This window comes from Brachycentrus maculatus, unplaced genomic scaffold (genome assembly GCF_059751285.1).
Source record: "Brachycentrus maculatus isolate JH-2025_06_01 unplaced genomic scaffold, ASM5975128v1 h1tg000564l, whole genome shotgun sequence".
In the NCBI taxonomy this organism is placed as follows: Eukaryota; Metazoa; Arthropoda; class Insecta; order Trichoptera; family Brachycentridae; genus Brachycentrus; species Brachycentrus maculatus.
Genome location: NW_028281307.1, coordinates 17,880 through 40,248, shown reverse-complemented (window position 1 = coordinate 40,248; position 22,369 = coordinate 17,880). Strand labels below are relative to the sequence as shown.

General features: G+C 31.5%; 1 protein-coding gene and 1 pseudogene across 1 annotated transcript; both read right to left on the bottom strand.

Annotated features, from left to right (window-relative positions):
* Positions 1-663: 663 nt before the first annotated feature.
* On the bottom strand, positions 664-6,743 carry LOC148301426 (V-type proton ATPase subunit S1-like). Its single transcript, XM_088273279.1, has 5 exons — positions 6,355-6,743; positions 5,233-5,461; positions 4,105-4,271; positions 2,789-3,087; positions 664-1,689 (listed from the first exon to the last, which is right to left on the bottom strand). The coding sequence occupies exons 1-5, from the start codon at positions 6,682-6,684 to the stop codon at positions 1,557-1,559; spliced, it is 1,158 nt and encodes a 385-aa protein (XP_088129405.1). The 5' UTR covers positions 6,685-6,743; the 3' UTR covers positions 664-1,556.
* Positions 6,744-12,494: 5,751 nt separating this feature from the next.
* Positions 12,495-17,162, bottom strand: LOC148301425 (octopamine receptor Oamb pseudogene; annotated as a pseudogene).
* Between the last annotated feature and the right edge of the window lie 5,207 nt (positions 17,163-22,369).

The window sequence follows — 22,369 nt, the reverse complement described above, 5'->3', positions numbered from 1 at the left end:
GAGGAGCTGTCGCTACATACATGATCATCTTAGTGCAATTTAGTTAATTATTTAACAGTAACATTGTTGAATTCTTATGAATTCATTTACTGTTTTGTTAGCACGTGTGTGAATACAAATATCACTTATGGAGAAAGCGTTTCTATGTAAAAAACAGTTTTTTATGTATAATAATTCATAAAAGATTAAAATGTATACTACAATGTTAATTATTTAAAAATGATGGACCAGGGCTGCTTCTTTCAGTGACTAAGATGATGAATAGCGAGAAGTATCATCCAATTCTACTGGAAAACATACAAGAGATATAAAAACGAAGGTCAAATGGTAATGGAATATACCAGGAGGATTTTACTAATTTTGTCCATAATTCAGGTATGGTTTCGAGACGAAAAAATGGCATCCACATGCCATTTTAAAATATGTAAATGTCAAGAAGGGTAAAATCTTTGATTGCCGAAATGAGATCATATGAAATATTAATTTGTAATATAAATAATAAACAAAAGATTTTACGAATATACAACAAAAAAGTTTTATGTCAATAAATCTATTCGATACTGTATGTAAGAGGGAGTTAAGGCGGGATAATTGAAAGTCCGAAACTTTTTTTTTTTCAGGAAATATATCCAGGAAACTTATATATAATATTGATGTTTCAGAATGATCTCAAATAATAAATAGGTATTTATTTAACAATTTTTTTATCTTAGCATAATATAACAATAATTTTTTAATTACATTAAATATATTAAAGTAATGTTATGATAATATTACAGTATACACATTTGAAAATATGATAATAATTTTTCAATCAAAGCAATTAAATAGAAAACATTGAGAAACAAATCATAATTAATACAGTACTACATATTATAATTTGAACAAATTTGTAGTGATGGAGAATTCATAATAATAAAATAATAATTAAACCCTTATCCGCACCCCAGTGGTGCATAGGGCACTGCGTCATATAAACGCAGTGTCATCTTGATGGTTTACACATGAAGGAAAGGTGATCAGCCCTCCGCTTCAGGTACCAGTCCAGGGTAATATTGAATAAATATGACAGTGAAAAAATCACTTATATTTATTTTACCCCCCTTGGGAATCGAACCCGGGACGTCCAGAACGGTGGCCGAGCGCGCTGACCATTACACTACGGAGGCGGACAAAAATTCAAAACAGTTTCATAAATTCTTTGCTATTAACATTTGAATTGGTTCAAAATTCAAATTGTCTTGTTCAAAAAAGTCAACGTTAAAGAACTTATATTTTTATATACACATTGAATATGAAAAATATCAATTAATTTTAACCCTTCCTTTCATATGACGTGAAACTCGTAGAAGTTACTTTTTAAAAGTTTAATTTATATATATATATACACATATAGGTAAGGTTTATAATTATGTATTAGTATTTATAATCCTCCCTAGTATTATTGATAATATTTTAACCTAATTCCTGCAATATATTGTGCAGTATCTTTACAATTTGATAGATAATGATATTGTTATTTAAATTTAAAAGATATATTGTACATCAATAAAGACTTAATCGCTGACGGTGAAGGTAAGAGTTTTCCCTTTGATATTTTCAAACTTATCCATAGTTTTGATATTCGAGATCATTGCGATTCCCAAAGCTGTACCAAGAAAAAGGATTGCAGCAACCAGAAGTCCAGACCTACAAAAATACAGAAAAATAAAATAATATTCACGAATGATAGTTCTTCTACATGTAATAAATAAAATCCTTATCCGCACTCAATGGTGCATAGGGCACTGCGTCATATAAACGCAGTGTTATCTCGATCGTTTACACATGAAGGAAAGGTGATCAGCCCTCCGCTTCAGGTACCAGTCCAGGGTAATATCAAATAAATATTACAGTGAAAAAATCACTTATATTTATTTTACCCCACTTGGGAATCGAACCCGGGACCTCCAGAACGGTAGCCGAGCGTGCTGACCATTACACTAGGGAGGCGGACATTCTTCTACATACCTATCACTTAATATAAATAAGTTTTCTTTTATTTTTTCTATTTTTTTATTATTTTGACTAGTGACTTGGTTTTGTCGTTACCAACATCACAAGTTTAATTATGTCGGTAAAAACAAAATAAATTTTTAAAAAAATAAATGGTTGTTGTTATATTATTAAAATGTAGTTCCACCAAAAATGTCAGTACAAAATTCAAATCTTGATAAAAGCGGTAAAGTAAGGAGTCCTATATATAGAATGATCGGTGGCTATATATGAGCAGATGCATGATGGACAGTTAGTTATAAACCACTTAACAGTCGAAAAACGGTCAAGTGAGGAGTATCATATATCGCTCACTCCTTTCAAGAACGTCATAAATCAAAAATCGTCAATTTCCAGTTGTGCATGTTTTCGGAATGCCCAGAAAATGTATTTAGTCCCAGAAAAAGAGGCATATTTTTAACTTAATATTTACCCGCTACAGGGCAGAAAGTGATGTTTTTGCATTTTGAAGAAAAGGTATTGCTTAATTATTTTTTTAAATAAGCTTTTATTTTTCAAATGGAGAAAAAAAACCTTCAGTTTTTACCTCAAAAGATCTGTTGCACAATAAAAAGTTTAATAAGTGGCTTGATATTTATTTTTAAAATATTGTATTATATTTTTAAACTTTTTAAACGTTCTCCTGAAAAATCTTTTTTTTTTATTTATGACGTTCTTGAAAGGAGTGAGCGATATATAGAATGATCAGCGGCTATATATGAACAGATGCACGAATGAGTGACGGTCATATTACCAGATGGGCGCCGTAGTAGTGGTGACGCAGTTATAGGCCGCGCCAAAGCCCTTGCGGCCGTTGAGCTGCGGCTGCACCTGCATCTCGCGCAGCTGCAGGCTCACGGAGCCGTTGGCCCAGCTGGGCGGCCGGTCGCAGCGGTAGGAGAAGCCCTTGGGCGCGCCCATGAGTGCGTAGGGCGAGGCCACGGCAGGCGCGGGCGCCGTGAGCAGCAGCTCCTGGCCGCGAGAGTCGATCAGCTCCACGGGCCCGAGGTACCAGTAGCCCGGGCTGTCGGGGAAGCGGAACCTCAGCGTCACCTGGAACGTCACTTTCATTCGTTATATACTGAAGCAGAGTTGGCAAAAGAATAACAGCAGTCGAAATGCCTTCCCTAAGACGACCAAACCATCACACCCTGGAACATCAGTTGCATTAGTTATACAGTGAAGTAAAGTTGGGAAAAGAATGTAAGCAGTCGAAAGGCGTTTTCTCAGATGACCAAATTATCTCAATGAAGAAGAGTAGACAAAATTAAAGCAGTTGAAATGCGTTCCACTAAACCATCTCAATATACCTTTTTTAACCTTTCCTGTACTAATTATCCAAAAATTATACGTGATCAAGATTAAAGCTCATATTTGTAAAGAAGTCATAGTACGTAGCTCGTATGGAGTACCAACGCACCGCCAGCTGAGCATAGGTGATTTGTCCGTTCTAACGCACCGTAAAGCGTCTACTGAATGCGCCCATCGGAAAACGTGAAATTTTCGAATAAGAAATACGAGAAAGATAAACGTGGCAAAATAATGTACGAGTATTTTTAAATTCATAAGATTGCATCTCACATCTCACGATCTTAACATACAGCACAGAAACAAGAGCCGACATCGCGAGAGCAAAAAGCCTTCTTAGGACATCCGAAATGAAGACTCTATGGCCCATTGCAGGCCTAACACTTTGCGACAGAGTAAAAAACCCTGAAATAAGAAAATTCTGAAAATTTTGAAGATGTTGTGCGGTGGGGAAGAGAAAGAAGACGTTTCTAGAGAAATCATGTGGAAAGAGCGAGTTCGGATCGAGTGGTGAGGATAGCAGCGGACAGCAGCATAAGCGGGATCAAACCCCTAGGAAGACCACATAAACTATGGAGAGATAGCTGGTCTTCCACCTCCCAGGAGCGGACCGGAGAATGACAGGACATAAAAAAAGAAAAAAGAAGAAAAAAAAAGCTGAGGAAGCATCTCACACTCTATCTGCGTTGTGATGGTAAAAATATCTCCCCTTAATAACCAACAATCACTGAGATAAATATGAATTTTGCAGTATCTTCTTACCTTTCCACTGGGCGTAGAAAAGGTGACAATGAGTCTACTAAACTGTTCTCTGTCATCAGAAGAGACTGTGGCCAAGTTCTGCAACTTGAATACTTTATCCTCAGTTCTATTGTCACCAGCCGCGTATCGCAGGACAGGGTAGTCACTGCTGTAGAAAAGGATTTTACCTGGAAGAATTAGTAGAAGTATGAACCAAAATGCAAAGTTGAAATTACTTTCCTTTTTTACAACATTTTGAGTGTGTCCATACTTGTTCACAAAATCTTGATTATCTCCAATTACAAGAGTTATTTTCAAATTATTTTTTGACATCTCATCAAAGACGAAAAAGAATATGGAAGTCTGGACACACTTAAAATGTTTTAAATAAATTATCTGGTCAAATTATAAGCTTAAATAAATAAAAAAATAATGATATTTTCTGGCGTTTTTCACGTATGTGATTATAATCCAGGATTCGGACATCATATACTGATATAAAAGTTTCTGCTCAATAAAAAGCTTCTTTTCATCTCACCAGAAGATGTCTCTAATGAAGTTCTTGTGATTCAATAACTATGTTTCTGAATTGGTTCATTCATATAGAACTTCCAAGAATTTGAGTGGTGTGGTTGTCAATAATGGTACAATTGGTGAATGTTACACGCGTGTAAAGTGATCACTGTTTTAATTTTTAAACGTTTTTAATTTTTAAAAATATAATACATTGTATTTAAAATAAATATCAAGCCACGAATTGAACTTTTTACTGTGCAACAGATCTTTTAAGGTAAAACCTGAAGGTTTTTTCTTCATTTGAAAAATATTAAGTATATTAAAAAAAAAATTAAACACTACCTTTCTTCAAAATGCAAAAACAGCACTTTCTGTCCTGTAGCGGGTAAATATAAAGTTAAAAATATGCCTCTTTTGCTGGGATATAGTACATTTTCTGGGCATTCCGAAAACACGCACAACTGAAAATTGACGATTTTTGATTTATGACGTTCTCGAAAGGAGTGAGCGATGTGTAAAATAATCACTTAAACCAGCGTATGACGGTCGTAAGCCCCGTAAATGCCCAGACCTCTATATGACCTCTTCACCTATGTTGAGATGTCAAAAAATAATATAATAAATGAAACTTACCTGAAGCATTATACACAACTTCGACAGGCGCCTCTCTCGGTTCCTGCTCCGCTCCCCTTCTCCTTCGGGAACTCTTGCCATCTTCTTCGTCTAGTGCATCTCCTTCCTGCCCACTGGACGTGCCGAGGACCCCCAGCACGCGACCGGCCCCGTATATATCCTCCAATCGCTCGAAGGTTTCTGTAATCTCCGCATCACGGTCGGAGTTGGGGCCTTGCACTGTTATCACCTGGAAACATGTGTAACTCATCTACTGATGGTGTGTGTTGTTTTGCACAAATTTATAAAAGGTATGTAAATTGTAAATTCGGAGAACTTCAACTTTGGCGCATGATTGGTTCCTGAAAATGTGTGCGAAAGTAGATGGATGTAAAAAAAAATAATAAAAAAAACATCAAAAATTGAAGTGAAAAATTTGTACTCAGAATTTTTTTCTTTAATTAAATGCATACAATTTATATTCATAAAAAAATGTGTAGGTACTTTACAATTTTCTTAAATTATGATTTTATAAATAAATCTTTTAAAATGGGCCCTCGACATGGGAAAAGTCAGTGAAGACACATCAATGTAATTTGTTATTTATTTGCTATTTAAATGATGAAATAAATAAATAAATACTTAAAAGCGTTTGAGGTAAACGACAATTTAAACAGTTTTTTGAGAACGCAAATGCTTTCGATATTCTATATATTCTATGGATGTTGAAAAACTTGAAACTGCAAACAAAACTTGCCTACTACTGTAGTAAACTTAAAAAGCGGTATAAATAAATACATATATATTTATTAATCTATACCACTTTTTTGAAAGAACCTGAAATATTATTTAATTTTTTATTGGACATTTAAGCCAGCTAAATGGTCCTGGGATGCTCAGACTTCCATCTTCCTTCATATAAATAGTTTCACGTAAACTCGAAAAACTTGTAATATTGTTTTTTTTCTAAAGGGTGAATAATATTGTGGTTGTTAAAAAAGATTAAATTAAATTTGTAAAAAAATATGGAATTAGATAATCGAGACATGTTTTCGGGGGAAAATATTTTTGTAGCGTCACCAATGATCATTTTTGAATTAACATTCTGATAACGTCTAGTAATTTTTAACGTGCAAAAGTCACCTGCGTCTCGTTATTAATATATTCCGGATGGACGTCGAGAAAATCCTGAGGCAAAATAAGCATCGTTTTCCTTTCCAAAAGCTTCCTTAGTCGTGGGAAATTATCGCTGCTCAGCGGCAGCGAGTCCTGGTTGTTGAATACAACAATGGCAGCCTGGCTCTCGTATATCTCCACCAAGTCATCTTGCTCCAGGCTCTTCAGCGCCGGCCTTCTGTACAGGGAGAGGTCCTTAGGCCCCCAGAAGAGGAATGGCCCCTCTAAATTTGCGAGGGCTGCTCCAAGGTGACACGAGATGAGCGCGATGAAAACAATCGCGTTCGGTTTTGACATTGTCAAAGGTTGCACTCAGCAACTGGTATGGAAAATGCAATTTTGACAAGCCAACGGGTTATAAAGCGCGCGCAAGGCAGGAAAATCGATAAACTGTGCGCATGCGTTAGAATTTATATGAAAATAATATGCACATAGACATCTGTTGACAAAAGGTGATACTAAAATGAAACTGAAGAATATATTTTTTTTAACATAAAGCTTGATGAATTAATTGTTAAATCGAACAAAGATTTTCTAATTTCATAAATTGATTCGGCAGTCACATTGTGGTAAAATCTATCCATTTTTAATTAATGTTTTACTTAGTAAATACCACTGTTTCTTAAATTCTTCTGTGACATGTGTTTCGATGCATTCCGCATCATTTTCAAACACCGTATGTGAAGCTAATTCGAAATTCGGAACTAAGTAAAACATTAAATAAAAAAATAATTTTGAGTTTACTAAGCTATGTTTTATTGTTAAAAAACACAGAAATTAATATTTTTACAATTGTTCCGGCTAGTTATGGCATTTTCAATCGAATGTGAAGATTGAATCGTTTGTAAATGCTATAACTAGGCGAAACAATTGTCACAATATTAATTTTTATGTGTTTTTTTAACAATAAAATACAACTTAGTAGACTCAAAAATCTATGCTTGATTTAACAGTCAATACATACATTAAAATGGAGTTTTACTAATTAAACGCCAAATTAATTAATAAAATTATGTCTTTTATAAGACCAGATTTTTAAGTTTATTAATAATCTCATCCATAGACAAACATTTGTTGAGTTAGTATTTTCATTTGGAGATGATAACCCCAAAAAGTGTCTATCACACATAGTTTTACAGCAAATTCATCTGAAAAATAGCACTTCGACAGCATTCAGTCATTTCTCTGCGTATAGTAACTGAGGCAAAATTATGAAATACTGTTGTAACTATTTCATTTTGTATTATTAGTTTGATTATTATTTTAACAGATGGCAGTAGTTCACACATCTCATGGTTGCCTTTGATTTTGTGATGGCGGGAAATCTGTTATTTTGCGAGCAAGTTTCAACAAAATCCGCTAGGTGTACCTTCAAAAAGATCCAAAAAAAGTATCTAAAATTGGCTTTTTGAAAAATACCATTGATTTCTCTTAAATTAATATTGATGGGTACTCGAAATTTCAGTAAAAAAATCAAGTGTTTAAACATATCGTAGTCGTACAGGAGAAAGTGACCAAATAACATAACGTAAAATGTTCAGGAGAGCCAATTATGTAAATTTTGATTGGCAAGAAAATAAACATCAATGCAGTAAGTCAATTTAAACAATTCAAAATATTTTACTTCCAAGTTTAAAATCCTTTGGGATTTTTTTAGGGTTATATTAAGCTAGTAAGATATCAAATATTAATGATCACGTTTTTTGTTAATAATGTACGTGGTCATTTTCTCCTATATGACTACGATATTTGGTATTGAAAAGCATAATTTAGATATGTGTTTGTAGATTTGTATGTTGTCCATCGTATCTAATCTTCATTGGAAGAAATTTAAATTCAGTATTCCATTTGATTTTTCTCGTCTATTATTTCTCCTTCATTTCCTTTCACATGCATCTCACTCTTTTCAACAACGTCATATATCAAAAACTTGATTTTTTAGGAGATCGTTTTTAAAGTAAAAAAATATAATAAAATGTATTACAAATAAACATCAAGCCACTTATTGAACTTTTTACTATGCAACAGATCTATTTAGGTAAAACCTGAATGTTTTTTCACCATTTAAAAAATGTTTAGTATAAGTATTTAAAACAAATAATTAAACGATATCTTTTCAAAATTAAAAAACAACACTTTTTTCCCTGTAGCAGGTAAATATTAAGTTAAAAATATGCCGCTTTTGCTAGGTTCATTTGCTGGACATTCCGAAAACATGCGCAGCTGAAAATTGTCGATTTTTGATACATGACGTCGTTGAAAGCAGTGAGCGGTATAGCAGTAAGTCTTATGACTCTGAGCTGCTTCACTTGCATTATTAGTCTGTATTCCAAAAAAAATGTATTGATTTTTAATATTTTATAAATGTGGAAATGGAAGGCAATGAAAATACAATCATTTATGTTTTTAAACATCACTAAATATATATATTTTTATTCAATCACAGAGAAAATTAACACCAATGACATACACATTTAAAATTAACTTATAAATAATTTATTCTTAAAAATAAAACAAAAATATACCGTACATTTATTTTAAACTCGTGTCAATAAGTTAATTTAAATTTAACCAAAATTATCAACAATATCACTGAAATTTTACATAATGAATTTCAATATACCAACAAAAGTCATCATCATTTCAACATAGTTAGTGCTTTTATCAAATTCGTAACGTTGCATTTAAATATAAGTATTTTCCTTACAATGTCCGTCTCCGCAATGTCATGGGTAGCGTGTTACGCTATCATGATAAAGATCCCAGGATCGATTTCCAGGGGGTCCAAATAAATATTTGTGTTTTTCACCGTTATATTTATTTAATATTACCCTGGACTAGTACCTGAAGCGCAAGATTGATCACGTTGCCTTCACATGAGTGACGATCATGATGACACTACGTCAATACGTTGCAGTACCCTATGCACCATTAGGTACAGATATGGGTTAGAAAAAGAAAATAATATTCACATGTATGTATGGACCAGCAAACGTACTAATTTCATACCTTAATTTTTTAAAATTGTAAAGTGAAAATAAATATCACAATTTATATCCTTTTTTACTCGCACCACATTTGACTGCCGACAGTTAAAATTTCCATGTTTGAATCGTTTTGTTTTTCCACAAAGTTAAGAAATAATATGTAATTTCTTTTTAAATAACACATTTCGCTCACTCCTTTCAAGAACGTCATAAATCAAAAAAACTTGATTTTTAAGGAGAACGTTTTTAAAGTTAAAAAATATAATAAATTGTATTAAAAATAAATACTAAGCCACTTATTGAACTTTTTACTATGCAACATATCTTTTTAGGTAAAACCTGAAGGTTTTTTTTTCCGTTTAAAAAAAATATTTAGTATGTAAGAAAAATAATTAAACAATTCATTTTCTTCGAAATGCAAAAACAATACTTTCTGCCCTGTAGCGGGTAAATATTATGTTAAAAATATGCCTCTTTTTCTGGGATATAGTACATTTTCTGGGCCTTCCAAAAACATGCACAACTGAAAATTGACGATTTTTGATTTATGACGTTCTTGAAAAGAGTAAGCGATTTATATATATATATATATATATATATATATATATGTATATATATATATATATATATATATATATATATATATATATATATATATATATATATATATATATATATATATATATATATATATATATATATATATATATATATATATATATATATATATATATATATATATATATATATATATATATATATATATATATATATATATATATATATATATATATATATATATATATATATATATATATATATATATATATATATATATATATATATATATATATATATATATATATATATATATATATATATATATATATATATATATATATATATATATATTTAAATATGTATATATATATATATATATATATATATATATATATATATATATATATATATATATATATATATATATATATATTTATATATATATTTATATATATATATATATATATATATATATATATATATATATATATATATATATATATATATATATATATATATATATATATATATATATATATATATATATATATATATATATATATATATATATATATATATATATATATATATATATATATATATATATATATATATATATATATATATATATATATATATATATATATATATATATATATATATATATATATATATATATATATATATATATATATATATATATATATAAATATAAATAAATAAATATATTTATGCAAATATTCAACGCAATTTTTTTAAAGATGTTTGTTATGTTCATATAACTTTCAACCTTTTAACCTTATAAAACGTTTAACCTTAGCTGCCAGATTTGTTTTAATTTCGTCGTGATAGTAAATGATATATTGTATTTTTTATTACCTAGATTTAATATTGAAAACATGAGTGTTTTATGAAATAATGAGAAGTTATTTTTTATAAGATTTTGTTAGAAAATACAATGAAAATAATAAATTATTTTTAAAAACATCAATATTTTTAAGATTTTCTGACATCAAAAATGTTGTAATATAAAATCTAAACATTGAGAAAAATAATTTTAAAAATTGAATTCTTTGATGTTGAAGATCTACATATAATTATTGCACTAACAATTAATAGTAGAAAAAAAATTCAAAACATATAAAATTTAGAAATTGAAATAAAAAATATAACATTCGTATTTCTCTCTGCGCATTTGAACAGAGTATATAATTATGCAATATTTCAACACACGTAATACATTTTACTATTACTTTTAACAATATAATATTTACAATTAAAAATTACGCTTCAGTCATATTAAAATCAAGTGATGGCATTTTTTTTCAATTAAACTTTATAATAATTAATACAAACAGATTATATAAACATTTTGGTGTATTTAGTGGAATTAAAATATAATTTTATTTTTAATTACAATTCTTAATTAATTTTCACCCGTTTCAATTCAACATATGAAAAAAATAACATTTTATCAATGCTAAATTACATTTTATCAGATACCCACTTACTTAATATGTAATATGCACACATTTATGAAAAGTTCTGTTTTTAATTTAATAAGTGAGTCCAGTACTGTAATGGACAGTTATAATCAACTTATTCAATCAGTTATATTTATTTCAAACAAAGGGATTATTTATTTATGTTTATAAATTTTATTTTGCTAATAACACAGACATTACATCGAAACATACAATTCATAATGTGAACATAAGAAGTATGTCATTTATCAACTGTTCTGAAAATAAACATACATATTTACATTTGAAAATATAAAAATTTGTTGTAAAATTAAAGTGTTTATTTCATAAACCGTTTCATTATAATTGAACATTTTTTCAAAAAAAAATGTTTAAAAAACAGCAAAATATGAAACGGTATTTAAACTGATATCATATTCTTTGGATGAATACTTTATTATTTTGAAAAATAAAATTACTTCTTTTTTTGATCCACTCACATTTTTATTTCTCAATATAATATTTTAATATGATCCACAAAGTTAGTGCTTTCAATATTCAAAACAATTTTAATACTCATATGACATTTAAGTACGAACATCAAGTAAGTTTATTGTTTTTTTTTTCTTTCAAATATTGTTTTAAACATATTGTGCAGTTGTAGAAACTGCAAACCGTTTCATTTCAATACAACTACTGCAATCTTTCTCACGACCGCACACTTTTTGGGTCACAATAGATCCCTTATCCACACACGAGACTTTATCGTCTAAATTGGGGTCATCGCCCTTTTTTGAAGCCAAACTATTTCTCGAAGAAGTAAGTTCAGTTTTCTCATCGATCTTCAGCATCGCAGATGAAGCGCCATCTTTCATCAGAAGATTCTGCATCTTTTTTTGCAGCTTCGCATCCGTCGGAGATGGGAGTTGTTCAGAGAATATGAACGGTTCCCTTTTGCCCTTGTATTCTTCGTAATGGTCATTGTTCCTCGAACTCCACGAGTACTTCAGAACTGTTTGATTATACTGATGCTTTTGGTCTTTCAACGATTGTCCCGAAGTCTCTCTTCTGGATTTGCCATTCCATTTGAAGGAGCCGTTCGCCACATGGCCGTTGGACTTGTCACAGAGATGCGCGTGATCCGTACGTCACCTGGAGTCTGAACCTTCCACCGCGGGATCTGAATCTTCTCCCAAGGAATTCCCCGGCGCCTGAGGATTATAACTAGGACTTCTACAGGCTCTCATCTGCGAGCCATCCGATCCTCTTCTGGAAGTGCCTCCCGAAGCTTGCCTATTACACAGACACCTGCAGATAATTCGCTTAAACGCGAACCTAAAATCTTTGGAAAACAAGGCGTAAATCAAGGGATTTATGGCGGAATTGCAATAGCCTAACCAAAAAAGAATGGAAAATACTAAGGGATGGATGCACTCCTCGCAGAAAGCTCTTATAACGTACATAGTGAAGAAAGGCAACCAGCAACAGATGAAGCCTCCTACAATAATACCCAGCGTTTTAGCTGCCTTGGTTTCCATTCTGAACCTTTTAACTTGGGCTTTGATATTTCTTTTACCCATTTTTCTTTGGGTTTTTGGTTTGTTTGGATCTTCGAAGAGCGCTGATGAGGGGGAGGGACTCAGTTCTCTTTCTTGAGTGACGGAGCTAGAGTCGCAACTGGAAGAGCGTCTGGAATTCCTAGACCCAGACATCCTCTGCCCCGTGACTCTGAGATGGTTGTCCCTGCCTCTGTAGAGGGCCGAAGATGTGAGCTCTTGACCCCCCGGCGAGCAGTAGTGGACAGCATACAGAGCTGGAGGGCTTCCTGGACTCCTGGCCGGACATATCTGCTCGTTGGACGGATACGAAACGGATATCTTTATCTTCTCGTGACTCCTTCGCTGATTCGAGTTTCTGAAAAGAAAAAAAAACAACGTTTTATGAATGGGCTGCAAAGCTATACAGAACATTAATTACATTTTTTTTAAATTTTCACATATTTTATTTGCACTTTTTAAACACTTTATTCTGTGTACTGCTCATTTCCAAAGAAAAAGCACACCTACTGGTTGTTTATTTTGTAAATTACATGTAAAATAAATATGTTTCTATCAAAAGTGGAAATATAAAAGTACAGTGTATAATGTACACAATATTTTATGTGAGTCCGAGTATTTGTGCACATTTCTGGTATTTCCACTTTTTATTTTATTTTACTTTTTGATTATATATTGGCTGATTTGATAAATCATTTATTAAATATTTTTTGACGTCTCAACAAAGATAACAAAAAATATGGAAGTCTAGGTATTTACAGGGCTTACTACCTGTCAGAAGCTAGTTAAGGGATCACTTTACACATGTGTAACATTCACTGTTAACCCATGATTGTTTTGACTGTAATACCCAGTCTAAATTCATCTTCATTCATGTTGAGATATAAAAAAAAAGTAAGTGAAGTGGTCAATTAAACCAGCCAATCACTCTAAAAATTCAAATTTTCGTATACCTATTTAAACGACATTTTAATATGTGAAGAGAAATCAATAAATTTTCAAATTTGTAATAAAAATACGAAGCCTTTAAAATAGACCCTTTTAATGCAGAATATGTTCATGTTAGTAATGTTCATCTATTGAATTTATTAAGGGACGAAGGGTAAAAATACTGAATATAATTGGGTCACAAATAATTGAGTTGTTGGACCTTTCTGCCATACGAGAATTGATAAATCACTTTTAATTAAGAAAAAATTCAGCCATAATGAAGGCACTTGATTCGGTATATTTCAAGGGTCATTGAGATAATAATAAAACACGAATATTGTAAAACATTCTCTTAAAGAAGCGGCAATTATATTTGTTGGAGATCATTGAATTTGATACCGAAAAATTGTGATTCGAGACCATTTCTTGGGTCGTTCAAAAAGATATAATTGGGAACAAATAATTGAAGATTTATATATCCACACACGTTTATTTATGTATACATATATACTACTACTACTACCATCACGCCGTTTCCCCGCAGGGGTAGTCAGAAAGGATGGAACGCCACACTCTTCTGTCCTGACATACACTCCACGCCTCCTTCACATCCATACATCTAGTCATACATGCCCTCCGATTACGCAGTCTTTTGACACCCCCAAATTTTAGGTTCTGATTGATCTGATTGTGCCAAGCCTTTTTCGGTCGTCCCCGTTCTGTTTTCCCTCTCACAATCGCCACATATATTTCCTCTCGTTATCCATTCGCTTCACATGTCCATACCACCGCAAAGAACTCTTCCTAATCTTTTCAATTATTCCTTCTCCAGCCTTATATTCCCTTTCTTATCTTCATTTTTAAATATGTGTATAAATGTATTTATATGTTCATATTTAAACAGGTTTTTTTCGTAGGAATTGGACGTTACATTGTTTTTGTTTATGTTATTGTTTTTTTAAAACATAATTACATTAGTATTGTAAATATTGTCTTTAAACTTGGTTACACAATGACAAAACCCGGTCACTGGTCGTAAAAAAAAGTAAAATAAAAACTAAACATTTGTTATATTTTATCCATTTTTGGGATTGCAACATTAATGGTTAAAAGAAAAGACAAAATTAGTTACAAAATTTTGATCCCTTCTCAAATGTGTAAAATGATTTAGAACACTATACAAACATACATAGATGTATACGTTATTGTATTATTTCAGCTAACAAGACTACCTATGTCAGAGATTTATTGTGTAATGTATAGAACGCTCACATTGTGTCTGATTCCACTTAGACACGCCCGAAGGTATAGGAACACAAAACAGGCTATGTGCAGCATGCAGTAAGTCCGTCTAGGAATTACCATCATATTTGCATACATTCTACAGCAACCTGCTCTTGGTCTAAAGGGGTACAAATAATCCCCATCGCTAATATTAAGAAAGTTATGCTTAGTCCTTATGACTATTTGAAATTTTATGCATTTAAAACCTAAAAGTTGTAATAAGTAATAGAATCTAAAAAAAAAAATGGAAATTTTGCACTTATACATTTTATTAATAACAATGCATTATCTTAAAAAAAATGCAATTTGGATGGTCAACAATTAGCAGAATGGTAAACGTTACAAAAGTGAATGCATTTTATTTTTAAAATTAAAAGCTATTTTTAAAATAACTCCTGTAATTGGAGATAATCCAGATTTTGTGAACAAGTATTTGGACAAACTCAAAATGTTGTAAATAAATTATCTGGTCAAATTATAAACTTAAATAATCAATTATAACAGGATTTGGACCTCACATATAATACTAAAAAAAAGGGTTTCTGCTCTTTCTCAAGCTCAAGCAGGTTGAAATTCACCGTCACTGAAGGGTTGCTTCGAGTGTTCCGAGGACCCGGGGAGTATGGGCCTGACGTTGTAGGCATTAGCATTTTCATTATTGTTCTGTTTCCCCTACTGTTATTACAGACTTACAGAAGGGCGTAAAGCGCTCTCCCAATTGTTGGAGCTTTCAGCTGAATAGACGAGAGATTCCGCCGGATTTAGTCAGGCTGCAAATTTCATAGCTTTTCCCCAATTTGAATTTGGGCGAGGTATGAAAATGATTTTCTAACTGTTGCATCGGTGGAATGCCAACGTAAAATGTATTTTATTCAGCGATGTATACAATACTCAGTACTCAGTACTAAAGTATTTCATTTTTTATTTCGGCATTCACTTTGTGGTAAGATATATTGAAATTTAAAAGAAAACAATTATTTTCTACCACTTGAGTTATATTAATTTTATTTTTACAATCAAATTTAATTTAGAACCATTTGAGTGTGTCCAAATACTTGTTAGCGAAATCTAGATTATCTCCAATTAAAGGAGTCATTTTCTTATTTTTTTGTTTCTTCTTCATCTTTGATGAGATATCAAAAAAATTAAAATGAAAATAACTCCATTAATTGGAGATAATCAAGATTTTGTGAACAAGTATTTGGACACACTAAAAATGTTTTAAATAAATTAATTGTTGAAATTATAAGCTAAAATAATAAAAATGAATATGATATTTTCTGACGTTTCTCATGCATGTGATTGTATGTGATCCAGGATTCGGATCTCACAAACTAATAAAAGATTAGTTTCTGCGCAGTAAAAAAGTTTCGTTTCATCTCATCAATAGATGTCTCTTGTGAAGTTCTAATGATTCAAGAACAAATTTTCGAAATTGGTTCATATATATAGAACTTCCAAGAATTTGAGTAGTGTGGTTGTCATTAATGGGTAGAATTGGTGAATGTTACACGTGTGTAAATTGATCACTTTAACCAGCCTATGACGGTCGCCAGCCCCCTAAATACCCAGACTTCCATATTCTTCTTCATCTTTGATGAGACTTAAAAAATATATTTATAAAATTTTATGTTTGAATAAAGTAAATGTAACTCAAGTGTTAAAAAACAAGTGTTTTCTTTAAAATTTCAAATTAAATTTAAAGTAAAACAATCGTTTTATACCGCTTGAATTTTATATTTTATTACGACTAGTTTCGGAAGCAACATAATATGCCAAGTTTTTTCAGTTTTCTTCTGCTTCTATTAGCAATAAATAATACCTGTGTAGTCTTTCTGGGGAGGCGCTGCCTAGGGATGTGGTGGTGCTATGAGCTGAGCCCGTGCTGAGCGGTGAGCCCTGGGGCACCCTGCGACCCCCGCCGGCTGTACCGCGACCCCTGTGTATCCGAAGGGTTAGGCGGTTATCGTCAAATCGATTTCCAACGCCTTTTCCTGAAAAAAAAGAAAAAAAAATCAATATTTTTTATTAATTATTTCGGCATTCACTTTGTGGTAAGACATTATGAAATTGTAAAAGAAAAACACTCGTTTTTTACCACTTGAGTTTATTTTATTAATACAACTAGTTTCAGAAGCTATGCTTCCATCTTCAGGTCAAAATATAAACGAGAGTTTATATTTACCTGTTAATATTTCACAGTTTTAAATTTAGTATATATCATATCCATCCCTGAATAATAATAATCATAAAACCCCTATCCGCACCCCAATGGTGCATAGGGCACTGCGTCATATAACGCAGTGTTATCTTGATCGTTTATACATGAAGGAAAGGTGATTAGCTCTCCGCTTCAGGAACCAGTCCAGGGTAATATTGAATAAATATTACAGTGAAAAAAATCACAAATATTTATTTGAACCCCCCTGGGAATCGAACCCGGGACCTCCAGAATGGTAGCCGAGCGTGCTGACCGAAGATGACAAAATTCATGTTGAAACCGGTTTTAAAAAGTTCCAAAAATTAAATATCTAGGATTATGTATTATTAATATTCTGTTGAAAGGAAATGGAAAAATAGCAATAGGTAGGTATGGTACAGAAAGAAGAAATAGTAATAGTAGCAAAAGATGAGGCGCTCGAGGTTACATACCTTTACTTGTATAATTTGGACATAGAAATGTGAATAACTATGAAGAACTAAACAGTGTGTTGCCATATAATAAAACACGAAATAAATCTCCCCTGAAGTAGTAGATTTATATATCAAATAGATCTCTAAGGTAAATATGAGTTTTAAATTCCACTTGAAGCGAAATAATGTTATGTCTGGCCCAATATTTGCATAAAATAACGAATTTCCCAGAGCAAGCGCAGTAGAATGTTCATCTGCACAGATGCAGAATCCAATTATACATCTCCTTTAGTAGAAGATTCTCTAATGAAGATAAATAGATTAGCTAAGGTGCACAGAATTAAGAGCAGCAAACTCCAAACGTAATAGAAAAAAAACAACTTCACTTTGCTATATGTCCAAGGTAATGAAAACAGCCTTTTAAATAAAAAAAATAAAAAAACCCTTATCCGCATCCCAATGGTGCATAGGAAAGGTTTTCATTACTTTTATTTCTGCATTGATAATGAATTTCATCCTGGCCTGTCAATAACCAGACTACCAAATAAAGCAAAAATATGAAAACAATATTTGATGTTGATGCATTTGAAAATCGAAATCCTCAATTCTACAAATAAATGTAAGTGGAGGTTAGTTATACGTATTGTATACAAACTGTTCACCGAGTGATGCATTAATTTCCTGTGAGACCGAATGTTCTTGAACCACCCTGTATATTACAATTATTAATTACCCACTACAAGCAACAACTCAAGAATACAGTCTGTAAGAACATCGATTATTTTAGAAGCATACCATATTTTTATTTAAAAAAATCCATTTCTATAATGAAATTACATTCATTTATTGTTTCGGCATTAACTTTGTGGTAAGACATGTTACAATGATTAAAGAAAACACTTCGTTTTTTACCACTTGAGTTTTATTAGACTACATGTTTCAGAAGTTAAACTTCCATCATTCAGGTCTGTATAATGTTATTATACAGACCTGAATGATGGAAGTTTAACTTCTGAAACATTTAGTCTAATAAAACTCAAGTGGTAAAAAACGAAGTGTTTTCTTTAATCATTGTAAATTACATTCAAATGAAAAATATTGGGTTGAAAACTGTAATTTAATATATATTATTTATATATATTTTTTGTCCGCCTCCATAGTGTAATCATCAGCACGCTCGGTTTCCGTTCTGAAGGTCCCGGGTTTGATTCCCATGAGGGGGCATCAAATAAATAAAATTGATTTTCTCACTCTAATTTTCGTCCGCCTCCGTAGTGTAATGGTCAGCACGCTCGGCTACCGTTCTGGAGGTCCCGGGTTCGATTCCCAAGGAGGGTAAAATTAATATAAGTGATTTTTTCACTGTAATATTTATTCAATATTACCATAGACTAGTACCTGAAGCGGAGGGCTGATCACCTTTCCTTCATGTGTAAACGATTAAGATAACACTGCGTTAATATGACACAGTGCCCTATGCACCATTGGGGTGCGGATAAGGGTTTTTATTATTATTATTATTAATTTTTATTCAATATTACCCTGGACTGGTACCAGAAGCGGAGGATTGATCACTTTTCCTTCATGTGTTAACGATCAAAATAACACTGCGTTTGTATGATGCAGTGCCCTATGTCCATTGGGTGCGGATAAGGGTTTAAAAACGTTATTTTAAATTGAGGGTATTTGAGTAGTGCAATATAATATTAACTACATATTAGTTATCGTGAGGGTTGAAAGTATGATTTGAAATAATTTTACTATAGAAATAGATTTTTGTGTGTGAATCTGAATAATATGAGTATTTGGGTGAGTCTGGAACCGTTGGTTGACAATTCTTTTTATATACCTACGTCATTTAAATTGTTTACTGAATACTTAAATTCACACAATTTAAATTCATTTTGTCACAACATTTTATGACAATTATGGAACCCGGTTACACTGTATTTGGTGGAAAATATATTGGCAAGTTGTTATTTTATAATAAAATTAATTTATTACAATTTCATGTTTATCGTGAGTAAAAATCAAAGTAATATTTTTTTACAGACCTATTGTTTAAATTTTCATTGATCTTTTGAAATAATATGAATCTTAAGATTTTTCGTAAGAAATAATATGAATAAACAAGGCAAAGAATAAAGTGTATGGAATACAATATTGAAATAAAATATTTTATATAAAAATAGAAAATAAAAAATGGTTCATATGTAAAGATATATCCGTCAAAATAACGTACTATGGTATCTTTACATTAATACACAAATAAAAGCAAGGTACTAACAATGAAAAATAGCAATATCGATAGAACTTTGATATTATATGAATATAAAAAGAAAGAAACCTAAAAAAGTCAAAAATTTAGGCACAATAGAATTATTTGTGATGGTAACAAAAGAGTTCTTTTATTTTTACATTTCTTTTATGACCGTACTAATTCAGAAAGTCGAATAAAAGTAAAAATTGGACCCCGAAAATCTAAAAATAACTAAATACGATTTCCTGAAATAATTCAAACAATTACAATAACAGTCGAGTTAGCGGAAATTTCTTTTTTTACGACTGCAATAATTGTATGGGAATTATGGTTGGAACTGTCATAAATGGTTGACCGAAAATATATTTTTTGTGCTCGTCAAAAACTAAACAACTCGATTTTGTGAATGGCCTTTGAAAGAAAACATAGTCGTTCATAAATAAGAGAAAAATAAATAACTAAATAAAAGCATTCGCACGCAAAATAGGAAATGTACTCACGAGTATGATATTTGCTTCATTTGAATTAAAATTCATATAAAGTAATGATTTTTTAAAATAAATTCTTATTTTATTCAAAATATAAATACTTTCCCTAATATTTTAAATTGTTTTACTCTCTTTTTGGTCTTTCCGCTTATTTTCTGGTATCGAATAAATGAAATAAGCTTCATATCATAGGGTTAATTGTATTATACGAGTATTGTCTTCACATGAACAGGTATACAAATTTTATTAAATAAAACACTTTTTTCTAACCACTTTAACGTAAATGTTGCTTTTATTGACTACTTATTTTTTTACTCAATAAAAGCAACAATTAGGAATTTTTCAAACCGTAGCAACAAGCAGAAGAAGAAGAAGGTTAAAACGTGACGTATTTATTGCATATTACAGATATTACAAGTCCCTTTTTAAATGAAACAATTGTTTAAAGTTGTAGCATTTTACGACCGAAGACTTAGCTTAATGGTGTAACAACCTCACACGTTCACATGTTGCGAAATGTAACGAGTGGAAAATGTTGTATATGGGGACATTTGGAGCGGCTTCGAGGGAATATCGCCGGAGGTAATATTACCCGTTTGTTTTTATTGTCCTTTCTGGTAACACTAAAGCAGCCGCACGAAGATGGAAAACAATATTACATGAATTTACGGACTGCTGATTCGCTCGAAATAATTCAAGGAAGTGTGTGGAAAACGCGTCGGGACAGGTGGGGTGGAAAAACGGGGGGTTTCGAAATAACTGAAAAACCCTTCGTATTTTTTACGAAACTTATGTGTAAACAATTCTTCCATTTTTTCATCACATTTTCACATTTTTGGCCACGAATCTTCATCAAAATATTAAAAGAAACCATAATGGTTTATTTGAACCTTATCCACACCCAAAAAAGCAAAGGGGACTGCATCGTATCGATGTTATGCTTATGCAGTGCGTGGTATGTTTATGAAATAAAAAATGAAATAAAAAGTTCTCATAAATTATGACTTTATATATATCCTTTTTTATTCGCATCACATCTGTATACGAGCAGTTTTCATTACCGATAGATTGAAACGGTATGACAGATTGTAACAAGATAAATAATGCACAATGTAAAATAAATAATGCACGTGTTGCGCAACAAGAACCCACAAGATGGACCCCTAAATTTTTGAGATGGAGAACTTGGAGAATAAAAGAGGCATTGGAAGACCTCAAAAAAGATGGTCCGACGACATAGCCGCTGTAAAAGTGTAAAAACTAGCTGCAAGCAGCAACCAACAGAAAAATTATGGAAGGAGTGGAGGAAAGAGGGTTAAAGAAGAAGAAGTTTACAGAGAGTAAGCAGAATTTATGGTTTTAGAGAATGTATATTCCATCCAACCATGACCGTAATGTGATGATAAAAAATATTTGTGTTAGTTAAATTTCCATTAAAAACTTCTCAAGAATTGCTCATTCTATTTTATATGCCAAAGATTGTTTTATTCATTAGCAAACAAAAAATGAACGAATACGAAAAACGTTATTGTTCCGTTATTGTACAAAGCTAACCAAATAGCTTTCCATTGAAGCTTTTGCCCTTAGCTTTTATTTTATCTTTTGAGGTTTCAAGCGATGTTCTTTTTTATAACTTTAATTAAGCTTTTCCATTATTAAGTAATTCTGAAAGGTAAACATTGTCGTAAATGTTTGGGAACAAAAAAACAAAATATTTTCAGCCTATTGTTTGCACTTTGAATGCTAATTTTGAGGTACTACGAAACTGAAAAACCACATTTTTTCAACTCTCCGTTCCTTCTGTACAGGATGTTATTAT